The following is a 22762-nucleotide window of genomic DNA, read 5'->3' on the forward strand; positions in this document are numbered from 1 at the left end:
TAAATTCTTAGACTCTTACAACCTCCCAAAGCTGAATCAAGAAGAAACAGAGAATCTGAATAGACCAATCACAAGGAAAGAGATTGAAACAGTAATCAAAAGCATCCCAAAGAATAAAAGCCCAGGACCAGACGGCTTCCCTGGGGAATTCTACCAAACTTACAGGGAGGATTTAATACCTGTCCTTCTCAAGCTATTCCAAAAAATGAGGGAAGATGGAACGCTTCCTAACACATTCTACAAGGCCAACATCACTCTGATACCAAAGCCTGACAAGGACAGCACAAAAAAGGAAACTACAGGCCAATATCTCTGATGAACATAGATGCAAAAGTCCTCAACAAAATATTGGCAACCCGAATACAGCAATTCATCAAAAGGATCATACATCATGATCAAGTGGGATTTATACTAGTGACACAGGGATGGTTCAACATCCTCAAATCAATCTCTGTGATACACCACATTAACAAAATGAGGAATAAAAACCACATGATCGTATCAATAGTTGCAGAGAAAGCATTTGACAAGACCCAACAGCCATTTATGATAGAAACTCTTAACAAAATGGGGATAGAAGGAAATTACCTCAACATAATAAAGGCCATATATGACAAACCCACAGCAAACATCATACTCAATGGGCAAAAACTGAACGCCATCCCTCTGAGAACAGGAACAAGACAAGGATGTCCACTATCACCCCTCTTATTCAACATAGTACTGAAGGTTTTGGCCAGAGCAATTAGGCAAGAGAAAGGAAGAAAAGGAATCCAAATAGGGAGCAAAGAACTGAAACTCTCACTGTTGGCAGACAACATGATCTTATATATAGAAAATCCTAAAGAAGCCATCAGAAAACTATTCGAAATAATTGACAACTACAGTAAAGTCACGGGGTACAAAATCAACTTACAAAAGTCACTTGCATCTCTGTACTCTAATAACGAACTTACTGAAAGAGAACTCAAGAATACAATTCCATTTACAATCGCAACTAAAAGAATAAAGTACCTAGGAAGAAATTTATCTAAGGAGGAGAAGGACTTATACAATGAAAACTATAAGACATTATTGAAAGAAATAGATAATGACATAAATAGATGGAAAGAGATTCCATGGGCATGGATTGGAAGAATAAACATAGCTAAAATGTCCGTACTCTCCAAAGCAATCTACAGATTTGATGCAATCCCAACCAGAACCCCAATGATGTTCTTCACGGAAATAGAACAAAGAATTCTAAAATTCATGTGGGGCAACCAAAGACCCTGAATTGCTAAGGCAATCCTGAGAAAAAAGAACAAAGCTGGAGGTATCACAATCGCTAACTTCAAAATGTACTACAAACCCATACTGGTCAAAACAGCATGGTACTGGTACAAAAACAGGCACACAGATCAATGGAAGAGAACTGAAAGCCTAGAAATAAAACCACAAATATACACACAGCTAATCTTTGACAGAGGTGCCAAGAACATACAGTGGAGAAAAGACAGTCTCTTCAATAAATTGTGTTGCGAAATCTGGACAGTCACATGCAAAAGAATGAAAGTAGACCATTATCTCATGCCTACACAAAAATAAACTCAAAATGGATCAAAGATTTGAAGATAAGTCCTGAAACCATAAAACTCCTGGAAGATAATATAGGTAGTACACTCTTTGACATCGAACTTAAAAGGATGTTTTCGAATACCATGTCTTCTCAGGCAAGGGAAACCAAAGGAAAAATAAACAAGGGGGAGTTCATCAGACTAAAGAGTTTCTGCATGGCAAAAGAAACTAGTATCAAAACTAAAAGACAACCCAACAGTTGGGAGAAAATTTTTGCAAATCATATATCCAATAAGGGGTTAATCTCCGTAATATATATTTGGAATATAAGTATGTGTTAGAAACTGGGGCTTGTCTTATACAGTAGTATCATCACAGACGTTTGTCAAACGTAATTTGGTGAATATATTATTTGGGTAATCTTTTCATTTTACGTTTTAAAGTTAAAGGTGAGTTTAACAGGGCCAGCCCCAATGGCCTAGTGATTAAGTCCAGCATGCTCCACTTTGGTGGCCTGAGTTCAATTCTCAGGCCTAGAACTAAACCACTCATCTGTCAGTGGCCACACTGTGGCAGCAGCTCACATACAAAAAAAGGAAGATTGGCAACAGATGTTAGTTCAGGGCAAATCTTCCTCAGCAAAAAAGCAAATAAGTAAATGAATTCAGATATGAAATGGTCCCTGGGTTTTAGGATTAGAAAAAAAGAGCTTAACATAAAACTTTAAAATATTTCTGTAATCTGATAGGATCAGTTTTTTTTAACTGATGTTTTTAAAGACTTCATAGAAAAGTACAATCACCATTTCTTTTTTATTAATAGAATTTTGACAAAAGGTAAAATTGTTATATTTATTTGTTAGACATCTTGATGTAACTTTAAAAAATTTTTAAGTCCTTCAAGAATAATTAAAATACTGACTTCCATGAAATCATTTTTATAAAATAACTTGATTGAGGTATAATTAGTATACAGTAAACTGCACATAATTAAAAGATACAAATTAATACTTTTTTTACAATCAACTTTTTTAAGAGTACAGTTCAGTGGTGTTAAGTATATATGTTCACATTGTTGTACAACAGATCTCCAGAACTTTTCATCTTGCAAAACTGAAACTCTTTACCCCAATTAAACAATAGTCCATTTCCCCCTCTTCTCAGCCCCTGGCAGTCACCGTTCTACTTTGTGTTTCTATGAATTTGGCTACTAATGAAATCGTTTTTTTAAAAAAGCTAAATAATTGGGAGGTAAACAGCAATGAAGAATGTTTATTAAGTATACTTTAAGTTAGAGAGGTACTAAAAACAAATGACTGTGTTTTTTAAAAAAGAAGAATTTATCTCCTCCTTTGTTGGTCTCTACAGAGTGAGTCATCTCATCTTAGGACGCACTTGTTCTAACAACGTTGCTGTTGTCCAGAAGACTTTTTGAAATAGCTTATGTTGCCTTTCTGTGATCCCAGCAAGAAAACTTTCTCAGGGAAGAAGCTATTTAAAATTGTAGATAAGGGATGGTACTACTTAAGATTTTAGATAAGGAGAGAAGGTGACAGGAAAATGTGAGAGGAGCAATTCAGATTAAGAGAGTTCACCTCCAGTTAAAACAGACTTGCCCAGAATGCAATGGCAGAAGGCATCCTGGCTTGGGTAAGAGTACAGTCATGCATCGCTTAAGGACAGGGATACGTTCTGAGAAATATATCGTTAGGCAGTTTTGTTGTGCGAACATCATAGATTGTAGTTACACAAACCTAAATGGTATAGCCTATTATGTACCTAGGCTATAGGTACTAATCTTATGGGACCACCGTCATATATACAGTCCGTCATTGACCTAAATGTCGTGATACAGCGCGTGACTATGTATTAGAAGAGCAAAAACATCATAATAAAGGAAACAGAAAGGTAGAAATTATAGTCACATGGTGAGAGTGGAACACTAAGGTGATGTAGGGAGGAAAACATCGGGAGAATAGTTTCAGAGGTAGCTGAGTTCCCATCCCAAAGTTCCATGACATTCTGCTACTCAAGTGATTTCAACTGAAGTCTCCAGAAGAAAAAGAGGATAAAGAAAAAAAGAATCCTTAGTTAACTCAGGAACTCAAACAGTAATATATATTCCACTCATTCTCAGTGATTTGATAAGAAAATGACAAACTAGATAACTGCTGTTTAAAAATGAGAGCCCACCCAAACAAGGGTTTTTTTTTAATTTGTTTGTTCATTTTGTTTTTGTTTTACTGAAGTTTACGGGAACTCAAAGAGAAATGTCTACCGTTAATGTTTTTTTTTCTCTTTATGAAATTATATCTAATTTGAAAAACTGAAATAATTGAAATTCAAAAAGTAGACACTTGGGAGAAAAAGGGAAAAACTATTAGAGTATTCTAATTCTCATTAGACTTCTCCAGTAGAGGTGTTGTAATTGTGAGACTCAGTACTATTCTGAAATATATATTATACACTATTCCACCGTGTCAAAAATTAAATGAGAAAGAAAGGATTAAGGAAGAAAAAGTAATTCTTCACCCCATCATCAAGCCTTCTTGGTCTGGAACATTTGCCAGATTAGTTGTGGGGGAAATACTTAGCAACCACAGGATAGACTGAGGAGATGAAATTTCAGGTGGTAATTTTGAGAGAAAGAGAAAAATAAACCTTTTTGTAGTGTTTACTACTATTTTTTTCTTGGAATTTTAACGATTTCTCCCCTTGTTTCCTGTCCTTAATTAAATTCTCTTTCATGCTATACATGTCATCAGCTATTAAAACCTAACCATTAAGTGGTAAGAACTTTGTGATGAGACTAGAAATATGCTATGTTGTATCTGTATTCCACAGAGAATGCAGTATCCTTTATTTTAATTGAAATGATTTAACCACTGTAATTACCAATCACGTCATTCAGGAACACATATGCAATTTCATTCCTCTAAGTAGATAGAGATTTCTTTTAAGAAGAGGTTATGTGATTACAGTATCTTTGATTATCTAGTTCATGATAGAATTTCCTGGTACAGTTATTCATGAGACAAATATTTAAAGCACCAATAATATTCCAGGCAATTAATAGAAAATGAAATATAGTATACGTTAGAGGAGAACAGAAAAATACACCTTGCTTCTTACAATAGCACCTAACAATTGGTCAGATGTTTAAAATCTATAAGAAAGAGAGTTTGTACTGGAGAATTGAACAACTGATTAACTCTAAGGAAGATAATTCTTTTATAAATCGATGCATAGTTAAGTTAAACCTGTTACGGAAAAAGTTTTTATCTTTTTTTTATTCTTCAGCCCTCTCTTGCCTAACCTAGGACTTTGCTCCTGCAATTATCCTCTCTTTTCTTCATCATCAGTCTGTCACCTTCTGTTGGATCAAACCAATCACTATACAGACATGCTTTAATATCTCCCATCTTCTAATAAAAACCACAGTTCTTTGACCCACAGACTGCTCTGGCTACATTTTGCTGTGTATCTTTAGAACAAAATTTGACGAAGTTATCGCTTTTTCGCTATTTGTACTTCCTTGCGTCCTCTTCCCCCTTGAATATACTCCTGTGGGGCTTTTGCCCCCAGCAGTCAAATCAAAACCATATTCTTGATCATATATCTATGATCAAAATCATCCAGTGGTTTCTTATCATGGTCACCAGCCGCCTCTACATTGCTAAATCCAAGAGTGTGTCTTAGCCCTTATGCACTTGACCATTGGGCACAGTTTGTAAAGCCTTTCTGCCTCCCACATTGTCTTCTCTTGGCTTCTGTAACTTACTTTGGCTTCCTTACCGACTGTCCCTTTTCACTCTTCTCACCCTCAGAATCAGGGTTTCTCAACCTCTGCACTTATGACATTTTGAGCCAGATAATTTTTTGTTGTGGGGGTTCATCTTAGGAATTGTAGGATATTGAGCAACATGCCTAGCCTCTATCGAGTAGATACCAGTAGCACATATGCATGCACCCCCTCAGATATGACAACCAAAAATGTCTCCAGACCCAGCCAAATGTCCCCTGGGGGAGGCAAAATCACCCCTACTTGAGAACCACTGCCCTGAATGGAGTAGAGGCCTAGGGCTCAGTGCTATGCCATCTTCTTTATCTGTACACAGGGTAAACTCATCCTTCCCATGGCTTAAGTACTGCCTGTATACTGAAAACTCCCAAATTTACATCTCTGCCAGTCTCTCCTCAGGTTCAAGTAACTACATACCTTCTTCGCTTATAAGTCCCATAGGAATCTCAAACTTAATATAACTGAACAGAATTTTTTTATGTCTTCTGCAAACCCATTTCCCTTCCAATCTCCCTATATTAATAAATGAAACACCTTTTACCCAACTGCTCAGGCAAAAGTCTGGGAATCATCCTTGATTGCACTTCTCTCACGGTCCATATGCGGTCACATTCGTTCTAATGTCACACATCTCCTGAATGCTTCCTCTTCTCCCCTCATCCCCACAGTCCAAATCATCACCGTCTTTTTCCGGGACCATAGGAACTGCCTCCTTGCAGCTCCTGCTTCTGTTCTTCCCCTCCTGCTGTCTGTTCTCTACACAACAGCCTGAGTGATCTTTTAAAAATGAGAACTTGATCATATATCTATGATCAAAATCATCCAGGGGTTTCTTCGCATAGTATTAAAAAAATCCCACTATGGTCTCATTCCATCTACCTCTTGAACTGTGTTTCCTACCACCCTCCTTTTTATTCCTCTGCTCCAGCCAAACTCATTTTCTTGTTCCTTGAACAGACCAGTTTGTTCCTGTTTTAGCGCCTCTGCACTTGCTGCTTTGCTGCCTGGATGCTTTTCTCTCACATGGTCGTATGACTGACTCCTTGTTCATCCATGTCTGCTGAAATGTCACTGGCTCAAGTACTCCTTTCTAGCCTGCTCCAGTAAAATGCCATATCCCTCATTTTCCATCACTTCCTGACCCCTTACTTACATTTATTTTTCCTCATAGCACTAATAGCTACCGGAAAGTATATATTTTTAGGTTTATTTATTTATTATCTGTCGCCTCTACTATGTGTAAGTTCCATGAGATCAAGAACTTTATCTTATCACTGCTTTATCCCCAAGGCCTGGAATGGTACTTGGCAAATAATAAATGCTCAATTACTATTTGTTGAGTGTACAAATGAATAATGAATCATCCTTTTTAATTCAAAATATAAGTTTGGCTTTATTAGGTAATTAGGTAACAAATTCAGTTAGAAGAAATGATCCAGAAAACAGATAGATTGTGATATAAAGTGTTTTGAATGTCCGTCTCTTCTGAGCAGGGGCAGATCCAGGTTTAGTAGTCTAAACCTCAAACATTTTGGCAGGCCCTCTTTAAGGGAAAAAACCTACAACGAGAAATACTAATTTAAATGAAAGTGACTGTGAGTGACATAAATAGGTCCCACTTAACCCAAGCCAATGTGATAAGCCCAACTCAACTTCTCTTTAGCCAGATCCCCAAAATGCCCCCTGCCACTCGTTTCATCACTACCTAACTCAGGGGGAAGTCAGAATGGAAAGAGAGAGCAGTCTTAACTGACTGACTGTGGTTGAAATACATTACTTTTGCCAATTTTATCAAAAAAAAAAAAAGAAAAAGACCATGTGAATGTGTTTCTGCAGCTCTCTCTAGGGCATTGAATCTAAGAGGGAGCCCTAAATCCTGCTCTGCTTCTTAGGAAGATACCACGTAGCTTGCTCCAATCTGGGCCCCGTAAAACCAGTTACTGAGGATAGATGTGTGTGGTCGTTACCACTTCCAGGCACAGGTTCTCCGGCTGTCCTCGTAGCCTTGAAAGAGGAGACTGACACTCCTCCAAGAGCTGAGTTGAGTGAGACCCACTGATTTTCAGTATTTCCAGGTCATTTCTAGAGGTCATAAAAGCAAGAAAATAAGGAGAGGTTCAATATGACTTTTCCATTCTTTTCCTCTTGACAAATAAACTGATATTTTATTGTTGATGATTATTATTATTGATTGATTGCTTATTACATACTAGGCACTCTATCCTTTTTGCATACTCTAATTCTTATAGAAACGTATAAGGTTTCTCCCCATTTTACAAATGAAAGATGTGAAGGAAAGAGGTTAATTAATTTGCCAAATAAATGCTAATTGTTAGAAATCTATAATTAAAAAACAGATCCTTTTAAATAATTTTGTTAAACTGATGGTAAGGACTGTGACTACTTTGTAAACTAAATTAACGTAAACTTTTAGTTGTGTTCTTATTTGTGGGAATTAAATCCTGACATTCTTTGGGAATGGATTCTGCATTTTTAATAAACCTTAGTAAGTTTTGGCTATAAAGCCCAGGGGAATACTTTCTGACTGGCATTAACTGCATTTTTACATGGAGTCCTTCGAGGAGTAATTCCATTGACCATTATCTTTCCTTTCAGGTATTGGTTTTGTGTGTAAATTTTTTTCCTGCTCTGCCTACTCTGTGTCCAAAAATACAGTGGCAGGTGATCTGCTGTAACTTCTGGTTGGAATGGTTTCAGAAAATAAATGTGATTGAACAGTTTTGTTATTTTTACTATGTGACAGGAATAAAGCAATCACTAACAGCTAAGAACATTCTAACTAAAACACAGTGTGCCACACAATTCCTAACCCATCTTTGGCTTTCCAGTCTGATGTTGTTACCCGAAGGGTCATTGTACATAATAATAATAAACATAATAATGCTTTCTGGTGTTTCTTCTCATACTCCTTTAACTTTACTAATCTAGTCACAGAGTTCAGATATAACTGGCTTAAATAACGCAAGTGACTTTTTGTAAAGACTGAAGGTACTTTTTGCTTTACGTCTGGTTTAGCATCCTGTTAACACGTAATGCAATAATAGTTTTTTCTTTTTTTTAGATGTTTGGAAACTGGACATTTGGCACCTTAGTCTTCACAGTCATGGTTATTACAGTCACAGTAAAGGTATGGTACAGAAATTAGGAACATTGGACACATTTTGTGTCTGTATAATTTGTAGTTAATTTTCTTCATTTCTTTAACCATAAATAGATATTTTTCCCCTTTTCACTCATGAATAGTTTCACTGATTGCTATTTTAATAATTTTAATTTTTGTCAAAAAAGCCTTTTTTAAGTTCATTGTTTTGGAAAGCCTCAGCTGATTTTTATGGTCACATAAAGGTTAGCCCCACAATACTCATCTCTGAAATTTTGCTTGTCTGTATGTAATGCAAGACAACACTAGTTGTTTTAGGCCTTGGAGTTGAGAATAAAGTACTCATGGAATTTCAATGCTGCTTTCTCACAGAAGAAAAATATTGTAAACTTGAAATTGTTCAATTTCATACTAGAATTCATTAATATTTATCTTCTGAGGAACTTTGCCGTAGGAACTTTAGTTACTTTTAATTAATACATTTTATTCTTGAGTTTTATCTGAAGTTAAAGATGTATTATTTTATATTAAGAATTTTTTAATTTTTTTTTTTTCAGATGGCTTTGGAAACTCATTTTTGGACTTGGGTCAACCATCTTGTTACCTGGGGATCTATTATATTCTATTTTGTATTTTCTTTGTTTTATGGAGGGATTCTCTGGTGAGTGACTATATTGTATTTTAATTATATTGATTCTACTGTAATAAAAATTTATTGTGATAGATTATATAATGAACAAATTCTGCTCAGAATAGTTGAGACTCTATCTTGATGATGAATTTACTTCTTTCAGTTGATCTTACTAGTAAGGAGAAAAAAGAAACTAAGAGTTACTAAATACCTACTATGTTCTAGGTGTCTTACCTAAGATACTACGTTGATTCATCACAATAATCTTACTATCCCCATTTTTTCTGTATGGAAACTGAGCCCCAAAGTCACAAAGATTAAAACGTAACAAAGCTAGGATTTAAACCCTAATTGTTTTACTCCACAATTAATGTTCTTTACACCAGCCATACTACCTCTAAATTATTTATTAATATATGTAATAAAATAAATCACATAGAACCATTAAATTTTCATGAATGAATTAACTTCTCTCTCAAAAATAAATAGTATACTTTATCTTCATTGGTAAAATCAGATATTCAGCTACTATGATAGATTAAAAATTAATACCTCTCCTAAGATTCTTTGGTAAGTGATAGACAACTAAAGTCTCTCATTTGGAGAATTTATATTACATTTACCTGCTGTGCCTTTAATTCCTGTATCAGGCAAAAAAATTACAGAAGGCAGGCAAAAAAACTTGGATTAGCTAAATATTAATTTCCGTTTAAGATCATAAAAGGATACTCGTGAATATAATTTGTCGTGTTTGTTTTCACTCCACTTTATCTCTACCTTTCTTTTTGTGTTTCCCCATATTCTTTTGAAATGATAGATACAAAAACCCAAAAAGTGCCCTGACAATACCTACTACTATGTAGAACTAGTATTTGTGAATACATTTATTTTAAAATACATTTAGAGAGAAAAGGCTTTAGGTAGAGCTTTTCAACCTACGATTTGCGTAATCAGGCTTTTACTTGCTTAGTAGAAAATATTTTGTTACATACTTTTTCTTGCTTTTCTTGGTCTCTTAGGTCTGTATTACCACTAAGATAGAGTTATTTAGTCAACTACTTGCCACTTTCCTAATAATAAAAACTGTGGTTGTCATTGAAAGTGATTAAATTGGATTTTATTTTTAACAATAAAGTCTGTTTTGTTTTATTAGTTATTAACTTCACAAAATTATACTGATTCCAAACCTTGAACATTTTTCTGGAGTATTCTTAGAAATGGTAATGTTCAAATATAGTGAGTTCACATGATGTCTTGATTAAGAAACTGTTTTGTCAGTTTCTACTTTTATTAAGCCCATGTTTTTCTTTGCAGGCCATTTTTGAGCTCCCAAAATATGTACTTTGTATTTATTCAGCTCCTATCAAGTGGTTCTGCTTGGTTTGCCATAATCCTCATGGTTGTTACTTGTCTATTTCTTGATATTGTGAAGAAAGTATTTGACCGACTGCTCCATCCTACAAATACTGAAAAGGCACAGGTAACCACTTTTTATATACAATATCTTTTTATTTAGGGATCTTTAAAGATGCATAGCTGTCACTGTAATTTACTTATCTCAGAAAATAGGAAATTATCCATTCCTGTATCAAGTATTTTACAATATAAAATTGTTAAATGTGATATTTTTTAAGTTGTTTCTTATTGTTTCTACTAATTTTATGACTGCTGACAAATTATAATTTTTTTACTTACATTGTGTTATTAGCAGAACTGCAGATTTTTAATATAAAACTATCAAGTTATGTCCCTATTATAACAGTAAATATGTTTTAAATAATATTATCACAGTATTCTATCAGCTATATATATAATTGGGATATATATCCATGTCTTTAGAAACATTAGAATCAGAGTAATACTTTTTCAGGTTATATTGTTTTCAATAAAAGAGTATGAAATAAGTTGGTTAAATAATTTTCACAGAATGGATTTTTATAAAATATATTCTCACTAAACACATTAATAAATATTGAAGTACAGCAAATATTAGCAGTATGTTACATAGTTTTTAAGAATATATCTCTTAGGGCCTGATAATTGTCAGTCTAAAACTTAGTTCTACCACTGGGTAGCTTGTAACTTTACGTCTCAGTTTCCACATGGATAAAATTATGATAGAAATGTCTATTTTGTGCCTTCATAATGAGATTTAAATGAAATAATGTTCAAACACATACTAGATGCTCAAGAAATGATAGCTGTTTAGTTGAATGTGCCTTTTTTATATATTTGACCTGGACATGAGCTAGAAATCTATCTTAATTTGTCCTATTAACTATAGCATAGCATAGCATTGAATACCTGTCCTCAAGAATACGTTCTAATCGACTTTTATGCCCTGGTAAAAACTGAGTTTATTAATCATTTAGTTCTGCCTAGGTTGAGATTTTTTCCTCATATTTGCTACATGGGAAGCACATTTTATTTAAATTTTGAAATTTTAGTTGCATGTTCTACAAATAGAATATGTTCCCTAAGTATTTAGTGATTTGAGTTAGGCTTCCTAAACAGTGTATTCGTTTTAATTTCAGTTGATCATATCAACATTTCTTTAAGGTTTATTTGCTTTGGTAACTCAATCCTAGCCAATACGCATTTTAACACCATTGAAGCAGCATAGGCCTCTGAAGCCTGAAAAACTTAATGCAAATACTGTTTTAACCATTTATGAAATGTATGTCCTTAATCAAGTCACTTCCCTAAACCTCAATTTCCTTCTCTGTAAAATCATTACTACCTTACGTGACTGGTAGAGATAACAAATATAAAGCACCTAACCCTGGGCCTGTATGTAGTAAGTCCTCAGGAAAAACATAATTATAAGGACAATGAGGATGTTGCTCTGTCATACTGATCTCCCGTGGGCTTGAAAAGATTTGCATAATCTGATTACTCTTTCTGCCTATGCTTATATTTATATTAGTATGGACAAACTTTTCTACTCTGCAATATATTACTTAAATATATATCAAAAAAAGGTCTGCCTATCTGTTTTTTTGATCTTCAGAGATAAATACTTACAGTAAAAGAGTACTATGTTTAATCCATTGTATGGAGAACACCTGTGTCTCTCCCTCTTGGCCTATATAAAATTATATTTCACCAAAATATAGTAATGACATCACTTTAAAAGTTAACTCTTTATAAAAGTAAATAATCAGATTTATTTACATTTATCCTTAGAAATTCTACATTAGGCAGAGCATTTGCAAACTTATGATGCATTTTTGTAGAGATTTCTTAATGGTAATAAAAGGTGATACAATTAGTTCTTGTTACCTTTTCTGTAGCCTCTTTTTTAAAGGACTACGTAGGAAATATTTGGTACCTTAAGGTGGACCCTTAGACAAGATAAAGTTAAAAGTACTTTATGTATATTTTGGTTCTTTTACCATAGGTTAAAATTGATTAAAAATGGAGTGTGTGGTAAGTCAATCATTTTATCTGTATGTGAAAGCCAATATAATCTCCCCTTTTGCCCCACTAAATTCACCTTTAAATGACTTGACCAGATGTTCCCCTGTGGTCTTATCTAAAGAGAAAATCCCTCCTTCCACTCAGGGATCTTCTAGCCTGCTGGATTTTTGTGTTTTTTTGCTGAAACAGTATATGGACATTCAAAGCCTATATGTGACGTTATTCCTTTGCTACAGGAAGTAATCTTTATTATTTCAGCCTATACTGTCACTTCTGATTTCAAATGATAAAGAAACATTTAGAAAATTGTCAGCTACTTCATTGTTCACCAAAAGTAGCAAGAAAAATCTTATCAAAAGAAGAGTTGTCAGCATTTATTTTAAGCTTTGTTTTTCTGCAGAATGACAATATGATATTAAGAGTGAAGAATACTTTTAATGGCAAAGCCCGCAGCTCTACAAATGTCAGTCATGTATATGTATATGATGTTTCCTGCTGTTGTAGGAACAGATGTCTTTACAAAGCTTGTCCTGTTTCTGTCTCTTAGGTGATGAATACAGCCCACTGACTTGTATGTCCCATCCCTTTTCTGTCCACTTATAGATGTACTCCAACACAGTTGCTTTAAGTGACGAGTTCATCGCACTGCAGCCATTGTCGAGGGCAAGGAATCAGCTGAGCAAAATTAGGTAGAGTAGGAGGAGTAGAACCTCATTAACTCTTCTGCATGCTAAAGGTCAGCTAAACAGTATTCAAAAGATGAGCAGAGGCATGAATTATGAGTGGGGCAATTTTGTTAGCACAGCTGTCTAATTTGACCTTTATTAATATATATGTTAAAACCTAAAACATATATTCATTTCTTCTTCGAGAAGAAAATTCAGCATGATAACAAGACAGAGATCTGTACCTTGTTATATATTTTATACCGTACCTATCTTTCTAGCACAATTCTAATGCTTCTGCTTGTCATGTTATCATATTTAAGAATGCTCCTGCATGTTGAGTAATTTAAGCTACAGAAATTCATCGTAAAATTTAGTTTTAAGTTTCAGTTACTTGCAAGTGAGAGTAGCCCATTTTTTATCTTGCCTTACTCTGTATTGTAAATAGATGTGCGTATTTGTCTTTGTGCACTGTAGCGGCTACTGAAGCATTTCACATCCTTGCTATTGTTTAGTACGTCTATAAATTGAAAAATATATTTTGTATCTTTTATATAGACCTTTATCTCCACAGACAAATCCATTCTGTCAGCTTTCACAAAAAATAACCAGTAGTGTCTTTTGATGAAAGAGAATGAAAGCTTAAATCCTAGGACTTTTGGTATTACGTTACCAAAACTATGTATTAACTTCATCTCCAGTCTGATTTGAAAAGGGAAAGTAGTATAACTAAATTTTTTTAGTTTTGGCACTCTTCAATTTCTCACCTTGTCAGTATCTTGTGAATTCTTAATCATATATATTTTTTAAATTCTTTTTTATTCTCAAGGTTTCTGATCTGTCTGTGTTCACTTGATCAGATGAATGACTTTGACAAAACACTGCTTAAATGACCTCTTATGTAACTCTATGAGTTCATAATTTTGAGCTGTTGTAAAGTTTTACCAGACCTTTCCATTTTAATTATTATTATAGCTTCAAGCTAATATTTTACTTTGAAATATTCTACTTTGAATTACAAAGGTGTAATAATTGTAGATGAATATACAAATGGGTGTTTAAGTGGTAGTCAACTAGATTTCATGTTTAAAACAAGTGGTAGTCAGGAGTGGCCCAGTAATGTAGTGGTTAAGTTTTTGTGCTCCTTTTCGGCAGCCTGGGGTTCACAGGTTCGGATCCCAGGCATGAACCTACACACTGCTCATCAAGTCATATTGTAGTTGGCGTCCCTCATACAAAATAAAGCAAGATTGGCACAAATGTTAGCTCAGGCCCAGTCGTCCTCATTAATAAATAAATAAGTACATACACACATACAACAAACAAATGGTAGTCAACTAAATTTCATGTTTAAAACAAGAACTAAAGTCAAAACAATTTGAAGATTTACTTTCGCCTTTGGTTGAGCCAAATATGTATATCACATTTTATCTGTGCCTTTCTGAAAACAGTGGATGTTTATCACATTTTTGAACATCTAATCATTTATCTCTAAGGCAGTAGGAGAGCTCATTATTTGAAAGAACAGTCCGGCAAACTCTTGTCAAGTGAAGATAACTTTCATATTGTGAATAGTCTTAATATTTTTATGAAGTCATATTTTCACATACGTTGGCTTAAATCAAGCCACATTTTTTGAGCAATAACAGACTAAAAAAGAATGAAATAAGGAGATCATAAATTAAAGAGATCCCAGACTCCGTAATAATGTAATAAAGTAGTAAACTTCATGGTCATCTGTGAAAGAACACAATGAGAGCAGAGTATATTGGTCAGGTTGCCTTTGCTGCAAGCCGCTCTTCAATCAGGTTGTATAACAAAAGGAGAAGAGCCCTGTTGGGGAGACAGTTGGCCCGAATGCTAGAGCTGCCCATGGCACTGCTCCCTGTATGTCCTAACCTAATTAGTTTACCTCTCTGAGCCTCCACGTTCTTCACCTATCAAATGATCATTTTACGTACTGTGGACTATTTACTTACTATAAGCATCATAGAAAACCAAAAAGAAGAAATACTATGCTTAGTCAAAGGCCAGGCAGAAATAACAGTGCTTAAATGAGCAGTGAGTGACCACTGAGTGGGCATTTGCTCATAGCTGCACAAAGAACAAGTGCCCGCCTGCATCTGTCTGCTGATACATGCTGTGAATTTTGAATGCATCTTGTTTTTAAACTGCATTGAACAGTATTCCTGGGTGTGATCCACAGTAGCTTGTTTACTGTTGTGACAGGAAAATTGTGCAGATACCAAATAGACCTTTCACATCTTTCATCAGGTTAGTATTTCTTAAGAACCATTAATACAAAACTATTAACAACATTCTTTTGAATAAAAGAAAACTTCTTTTGAGTATTTCCCCTTCCCTGTATTATAGGCAAAGCTGTAATAATAAACTATCTGTACATAAACTTATTGTAGTTTTGAAACCAAGGAATTCTACTTTATTTTCTATATATGTAAGAAATTCACTATAGCATTTTTTTCATAGAAATAATTAGTAGTCCTAAAACTGAGAAAACGCATAGAAATGAGGAAAAACATGTTTTTATTCGTTGAGGACATTTTTTATAGTTTAAGAAAGGTTAAAATTAGTATGGCTATGAACTACATACTCCTTAGAAGGTCTCTAATACAAATATAGAAAAAGCAAATAATGGAAATTTGTATAAATTAAACTCTCATTAAAAAAACATATTTCAAATTAAGGGTTAAATTAATTTTGTTAAATAAATCAAGTCAATCCAGCACCCCCTTACCCACTGTCTGACATTTGAAAGGCCAAGTGATTGACCCTTCTACTCCCCTGAAGTCCAGTTAGGATAGAGAAGTCTGCTGAAAAGGGGACCTGAGAAGTGTGAAATGGGACATACCTTTGCAACAGGAACCCTACATCTTGATGGCAAGGAATTTAATAGAAGAAATTGAATTTTAGTGAAGAAAACCTGATTTTAATTTAACTTTTTGCAGTGGAATATCATGGCTTTGTTTTGTGTGCTTTGTTGTATAACCCTTAAGAAGCTGCTGTTGGCTCTCTTTTGTGACAGTAAATGAATGTGGTGTTGTGCAAACATTCATTTGTGCCTCACAGATTGTGGGCCCCAACTTGCTGTTTTGATTCTAACCCTATATACCAGTGAGAGTATTGTTCTGTAATCTGAGACTTGTTGCTTTTCTGTCCTTCCAGATGGAAGAAGATAAGGGTTCAGTCAGCTCAGCATATGAATTTGCTGAAAGCAAGCACAGAGGGGAGGACAGTAGGCACCTGCTAGCTGAGGCTTGCAGCCAGCAGGACAGTTCTTGCGTGCACTAGGTAGTACTGCGCTGGACCTTCTGGCACATATCCGCTAAGTTCTCGTTGGGGCATGCTATGGGAGAACTGGCCTGACATTTCAGTTTTTACTTTACTAACTCCTCCTCTGTTTCTCGTATGTTGTTTTTGTTTACTTGTTTTCCTTTTTTGTGATCTTTACATTTTTTTGTATGTCCATCCCTGAAAATTTTATTAAGCCTTCTTTGGAGTTATATTGTTAAATCATATTTCACCTCAAATTCTAACCTAATAAGTTATTCTCACAACCTATTATATTCAAGAAATTATTTCTTTTCACTTCTCCTTTTGAAAATATGTCGTGCTATTTCTATTATTTCTGAAATCAGTTTTCCCACTTGAAGTTGTAGTTGTGTATCATTTCATACATCTTAATGTGGTTAGACACTAAATTACTTACCTAAGTCTACCTTTTGAGTTGAATGATCAAATGAGTGCTTGGACTCGGTATGGAATAATCTTCTATTGACTGATATTTACCAAACTCTCAGTTCTTAGTTTTCACAAACTTTCATAGTTATATCTTTGTATAAAGAAGTATGAATTGATGAGGACTTGATTCGCTCCCCTCTTGAGGAATAAACCGTAACAACCACTTCTAGACCTAATTGGGATATGCAAAATATTTTAATTGGTAATAATTATGGAGGGTAAAAATTCTTACTAATAATATATTTTTACTTGGACTGTTTGCCATTTTGTATATTGTAATCACTGGTCAAGAAGGTGCTGTTGTCTCATCTGAGATAAACCCTCATAAGTGGTGAAACTTGAAAACAAAGCTACTTGAAGATTGTAAATTCTTTAACTCTACTATAAATCAGACCATGGAACAGGTATAATAGTTTGAAAAATCTGAATTATTCTGGAAGACATTTTTTTAAAATTATATTCCTTTAGTAAATTGCCCTAAATGGAAAATGTTGAAGATTAATCAACTCTAAGTCATTATTAATTGAAAGAAATTCAAAAGAATTCTGAATTTTTGTTTTGTTTTGCGATGCTTCTTATTATCTGTACAATATATTTATCTTATATTTTGCTTTGATAAATACAGAAAGGTTTTTAGTTTTTAAAACATGCCCTGGGGGCTGGCTCCGTGGCCCAGCGGTTAAGTTCGCGCGCTCCGCTGCAGGTGGCCCAGTGTTTCATTGGTTCGAATCCTGGGCGCGGACATGACACTGCTTATCAAACCACGCTGAGGCAGCGTCCCACATGCCACAACTAGAAGGACCCACAACAAAGAAGATACAACTATATACCAGGGGGCTTTGGGGAGAAAAAGGAAAAAATAAAAAAAATAAAAATAAAAAAATCTTTAAAAAAAAAACAAAAACAAAAACAAAACATGCCCTGATTAGGCAGCAAGGAAAACTCAGCCAAAGAGCTCAATGGGTAAAGAGGGGGAGCTGGCTGGGATTTATATTATGCTCTGTATAATCTACAAAGCAGATAATCCACTTGGGACCTAACTATACTAAAAATGTAACATTATGTCCTCTGTCATAAAAGTTCCCCAAAGGTTGGAATGGATATTTCATAAGACATGGATCTGGTTGCTGCTCTGCTTTAGTATGTCCATTAAATGTACAGTACAGTTGAGAACTGGGTTCTTAGAATGCTCCTATTAAATAACAGGGGCCTTGTTATGGTTGCCTTTAGAAAGGGATGATAAGTGAATTTTCTCATCATCTTGTGACGTTCGGTCTCTCTTCCTATAAACAAGAAGCCAGAAGGCCCCCCAAACCATGAATGTGATTTTAGTAGAATTGCTGGGGGTGTTGCCCTGATCTATAATTTTTTTCTGCTTATCACTGAATTTTAATTGGTAAATAAAATATATCTTGATTATTTTTCTTCTCACGTATTTCTGCCTTTGGCACAAATTTTGAGATAAAAATCACTTTAAAAAAATAACTTATATAATATTCCTCTTCTATTTTTTCTATCTTGAAATGGCAGTTGTTTTTCTAATCAAAATCTGCTCAGCCTTGCCAAATCAGGCAGAGTGTTATGCTAAGCCCTAAATGTTGCCGTGGGCTAGGGTCTTCTAGTTATCTCGCTCTGCTGCCACCTGCCTCTTAGGCGTCCATAGTTTTGTCCTTTCTTTGTCTCTGAATTCCTGGCCTTGCTCTGGATGTCCTCTTTCCAGCAACCATGGAGTTATCAACAGGAAGCTGGAGCTGCTGACCTTTCTCGTTGTGGACCAGGGTGCTTACACCCCACACCTGAAACCGGCTACCAACAACAGCAACAAACATTTTCAACGGTTTCAGCTGACTACAAGGCCCCTTCTCCTGTGACAAAGATACTTACAGCTACTGCCTCATTTAACAAAGCAGTGAACTACAAAGGAACAGAAAACCTTAATGGCCCATATTTAGTTGTTTGGCACTAAAAGCTACACTTTTCTGAATCAATAAAATTCTGTAAACAAATAGAATTGGATATTTAAAAGACCAATAATATTAAGTCTGCCACCAATAGCAGGACCTAGATGCATACCTGATAAATATGACAATTCACAAACCTAATCTTATTTTCAAATCTTTGCAGACTTATTGAGCAGTTTTTTCATCTGGAGGTTGAAATGAGGAAAAATATTAGTATTGAATTATTTCTACCAAATAGTTATCCTGTGACATGCTGTAAATGGTTGATACTTAGAAAATTGAATTCTTAACATCAGTTGTGCCATGGCTTAGTTCATTAGTTAGTGCTATTCTGATTTACCCTCTCCATTAAAATTGGGAATTTTATCATTTTTCACAGATACTGATACTCTTCTTCACCTAAACTACAAATTCTTAGTCGTGTATTGTTATTTATGTAGCCACATTATTAAAATAAAAGGGCCTCAGTCTTTTTGAAACTAGGAATAAGCCAAATTATCAAAATAAGCTTGCCTAATACATAGAATTCTTATTGTATGGTTATTTTCATAACTAAATTTAGGCAACACATACAGAAATTTCCTCCTCTTTGGAGATGCCTAAAAGACAGTTTGGAGGTATTTTATTTATATTTATAGCTACCTTTCAAAGTCATTGTTTATTTCACTTGGGGAGAAAGAAGGAAGGGAGTTTAGAAGACTGAGTGTGAGCTTGAGACATGTTTTGGAGAAACAGACCTTGAGTGAGATAACAGCATTTATCTAAATGCCATCGCTAGACAGCCACCTTTTGCAGTTCTAAATAATGAGGTGAAGCTATTACTTGTTTTAGAAGTTTTATTATTCTTAACCAAATTTGGAAATCAGTAATATTTGCTTGTTTTTGATTTCACATTAAAAAGAAAAACATTTCCTTAAACATAAATCTTTTTTTTCCCCTCCTAATTTTAGTTTAAGGCTTCTTCCCAAATAGCTCCTTTAAGGCTATGTAAGGTGCTCACTTTGATTATGAAGTATATGAAACAGTTTTAAGGGCAAAAGAACAAATATGGTTAATAGTTTGATAATTCTTATCTAAATTTTAAAAAACTTTAATTGATTTTACAGGTAACATGTCATAGGAGTCACTTAAAAAATGTAGAAATATATGACAGTTTTCTAACATTAGCAGATTTAAGGAAGATAGTTTATAGAAGCAATGGGAGAAACTTCTGAATGTTTACCACCATTGATATGAAAATAATGGAAATGAGAGCAGTGAGCCAGAATTTATTTCAAAAGGCCAGTTCTGTCAAGATGGAAGTTGATATTAGCCATACATAGTCATGTTGAATCTCCACAGTTGTTTTGCTTGGCAGCCCTTCCAGCTCTAAGTTATGTGTTCATTCCTGGGAAGCAAGTGTGTTGGAAAGTGAGTCTCACCAACCAGTCAAAATTTCTGGTAAATTAAAAGTTACTTCTTGGTGCCACCAGGTAGAGTCTTACTCCCATTACTTTACTTTTTTTCTTTTCTGGTATTTATAAGTAGTCCCAAAAAAAAAGGTAATGATTTCCTCGCTTTGCTTTGAATGAAATGAGATCTAAATGCTCTCCCCCATTCCCACTCCCAGTTATACTAGCAGCTATGGCTACATGTCCTCTCGCTGGGCTTCCAGTTCCTGAATATGAGATCAGAGATCTGTCTGTGGGAAAGTGGTAGAGCTTGGAGGTTTGCTGGAGAGCAGGATACTGTTTTCTGTGGATAGCTTTACGGAAACACAATTAACCAGCATTCAGTATTTTCAAAGCAGCTGGGACTTTTTTTTAAGTAAAGAAAAAAAGGAAATATATTTTGCTTAATTCAAAAAGTGATCTGAAGGAGTCATTTCTTTATAATATTTTTGACATTTCGAGATGTTTACTCTCTTTTGGGTTGCCCATATATTATCACCTGTCCTTAGGTTTTAAAGTGAAAGGTGATGAATGCAAAGCAAGATGATTACCTAAAATCAGATCCAGACCCAAGCAGTGTTCTGCACCTACGTGGACACTCAAATGCTGCTGACTTTATGGCTTTCAACTTCAGTGAATCCCTATCAGTTGATTGAGCACCAGCTACCTAGGCAAAGCCACATGTTGTTAAACTAAGAAGTACCAGACGAACTCCTTGCTCTCTTGAGTTTCTGGTCCAGTTCAGTGCTCCCCAGATAAATGTGATGAAGGACCAGTTTGTTTTTTTCTTGTTTTGTTTTGTTGTTTTTAATTTCCAGTCCATTGCAGACCAATACGTTTGTAAAATACAATAAAAATGAATTACTAGGAAATGAAACTCAAAAGATACATAAAATAAGCCAATTTTTAAATTATTATCAGATTCAACAGTTATAAAAATATTCTGTCAAGTTGCCATAAAATTTTCTAGTCTCACAGACCAGAAACACTTATCTCCTCATTGGCCAGTGACAGTGTTTTCCGACCAGCACTCATCCATGGGTCACACTTTGATTTGCACTGGTCTTTTTGCAAGAGAGGAGGAGTCATAACTACTCTGTCTTACACTTATGCTAAATGTGTGCTGAAGACACGTCATGCTTTTCTGCCCACACACAATTACTCATTCTCTTCGCTTAGCCCAAGATGCTCTTTCTTCCCCATCTCCAGCTATTGAAATCCCATCCAGTCTTCAAGATGTATTTCAAATGCCATCTTTTTTATCGAATCTTTCATGCCCTCCCACTAATACCAACAACGACAGCTGGGTTTGAGCTTTCCCTCCTCTTTTTTGATATTTGTAGCCTGCCTCATACTATAATTATAAGAAGGCAGTATAATGGCATAGTAAAGAGGTTTGGGCTTTGAAATCAAAGAAACCAAGACTCAAGCTCCAGCTAGGTGACCTTGAACAAATTCTTAACCTGTCCATTTCTTCATCTGTAAAATTGGTATGAGTTGGTGCCTATCCCAAAAGGTTGTTCTAAGTTTTAAATAATTCATGAGAAATGTCTTCTGTAATAACTGGCACCTTCACAGTAAACATCCTGTTAATGTAACTGCCATTATTATTTGTTCCTGACTTATCTCCCACCCTTTTCTTTACCCTTAACTCACTAGATTGAGGGTAGGATTGCTACCCCCTGTAGGAACCAGCACAGTGCCTTACTCAATAAATAGAAGTTGAATTTAAGTGCTTGTGCCATTTAAGTGATGCACACAGGCAGTGGAATAGAATACAGAGAGAGAGAGATTATTGATAGTTGGAGAGGTAAGGGACCTTTCATGGAGATGATGGTATTTAAACTGAATTTGGTGTAGGGGTCAGCATTCTGACAATAATTGGTGACAGGCCCTGACATGTGCCCATAGGCAGGGAACACATGGTTGGCTGTGTGCAGACTGCACAGGAGCATTGGGAAGTGGAGCAGGAAAGGCAGCATGAGGTAAGGTTATAAAGGGCCTTAATGGCCTCCTTGAGGTGTCATACCTTATCCTTTGAGTACATAGGAGCTGTAGAGTCCTGATTTTGAGATGGAGGAATCAGAGCCCAGGGACCCAAGGGGGAAACTGAAGACTGATGAAATCCTGTTACCTAAACCAGCGTTTCCTGAACTATTCCTCTGAATATTAATGTTCCTAAGTAGGAGGGAGTTTACTGAAAAACCAAATTTGAGAATTGCCCTCTGTCTAGCTCTCCCTCTGGAGACTGATCATGCATCCTGACTTATTGGCAGTCTTTTACTCAAAAAGTCTAGACTAAAATGTAGATTTTTGTTGAACTAGTGTCTCCCAAACTTAATTGGCCAAGAACTTTTTTTCGTGAAGTTTCTGTAAACATCTCACAAAACACAATTTAAGAATCAGTACCATAAACA

General features: G+C 35.2%; 1 protein-coding gene across 19 annotated transcripts in view; it reads left to right on the forward strand.

Annotated features, from left to right (window-relative positions):
• The window catches only part of ATP11B (ATPase phospholipid transporting 11B (putative)), a 110881-nt gene that overhangs the window by 81532 nt on the left and 6587 nt on the right, over positions 1-22762 (forward strand). For 6 of the 19 annotated variants that reach the window (XM_070243308.1, XM_070243310.1, XM_023623367.2 and 3 more), the window contains 3 exons: positions 8441-8506; positions 9037-9140; positions 10425-10590. In XM_070243308.1, the coding sequence (XP_070099409.1) occupies positions 8441-8506; positions 9037-9140; positions 10425-10590 (336 nt within the window). Of the gene's footprint in view, positions 1-8440; positions 8507-9036; positions 9141-10424; positions 10591-13133; positions 13267-16378; positions 16505-22762 lie in introns of all 19 variants that reach the window. The other 13 variants (XR_011429068.1, XR_011429070.1, XR_011429065.1 and 10 more) reach the window with 3 other exon arrangements.

Source organism: Equus caballus, chromosome 19 (assembly GCF_041296265.1).
Source record: "Equus caballus isolate H_3958 breed thoroughbred chromosome 19, TB-T2T, whole genome shotgun sequence".
Taxonomy (NCBI): domain Eukaryota; kingdom Metazoa; phylum Chordata; class Mammalia; order Perissodactyla; family Equidae; genus Equus; species Equus caballus.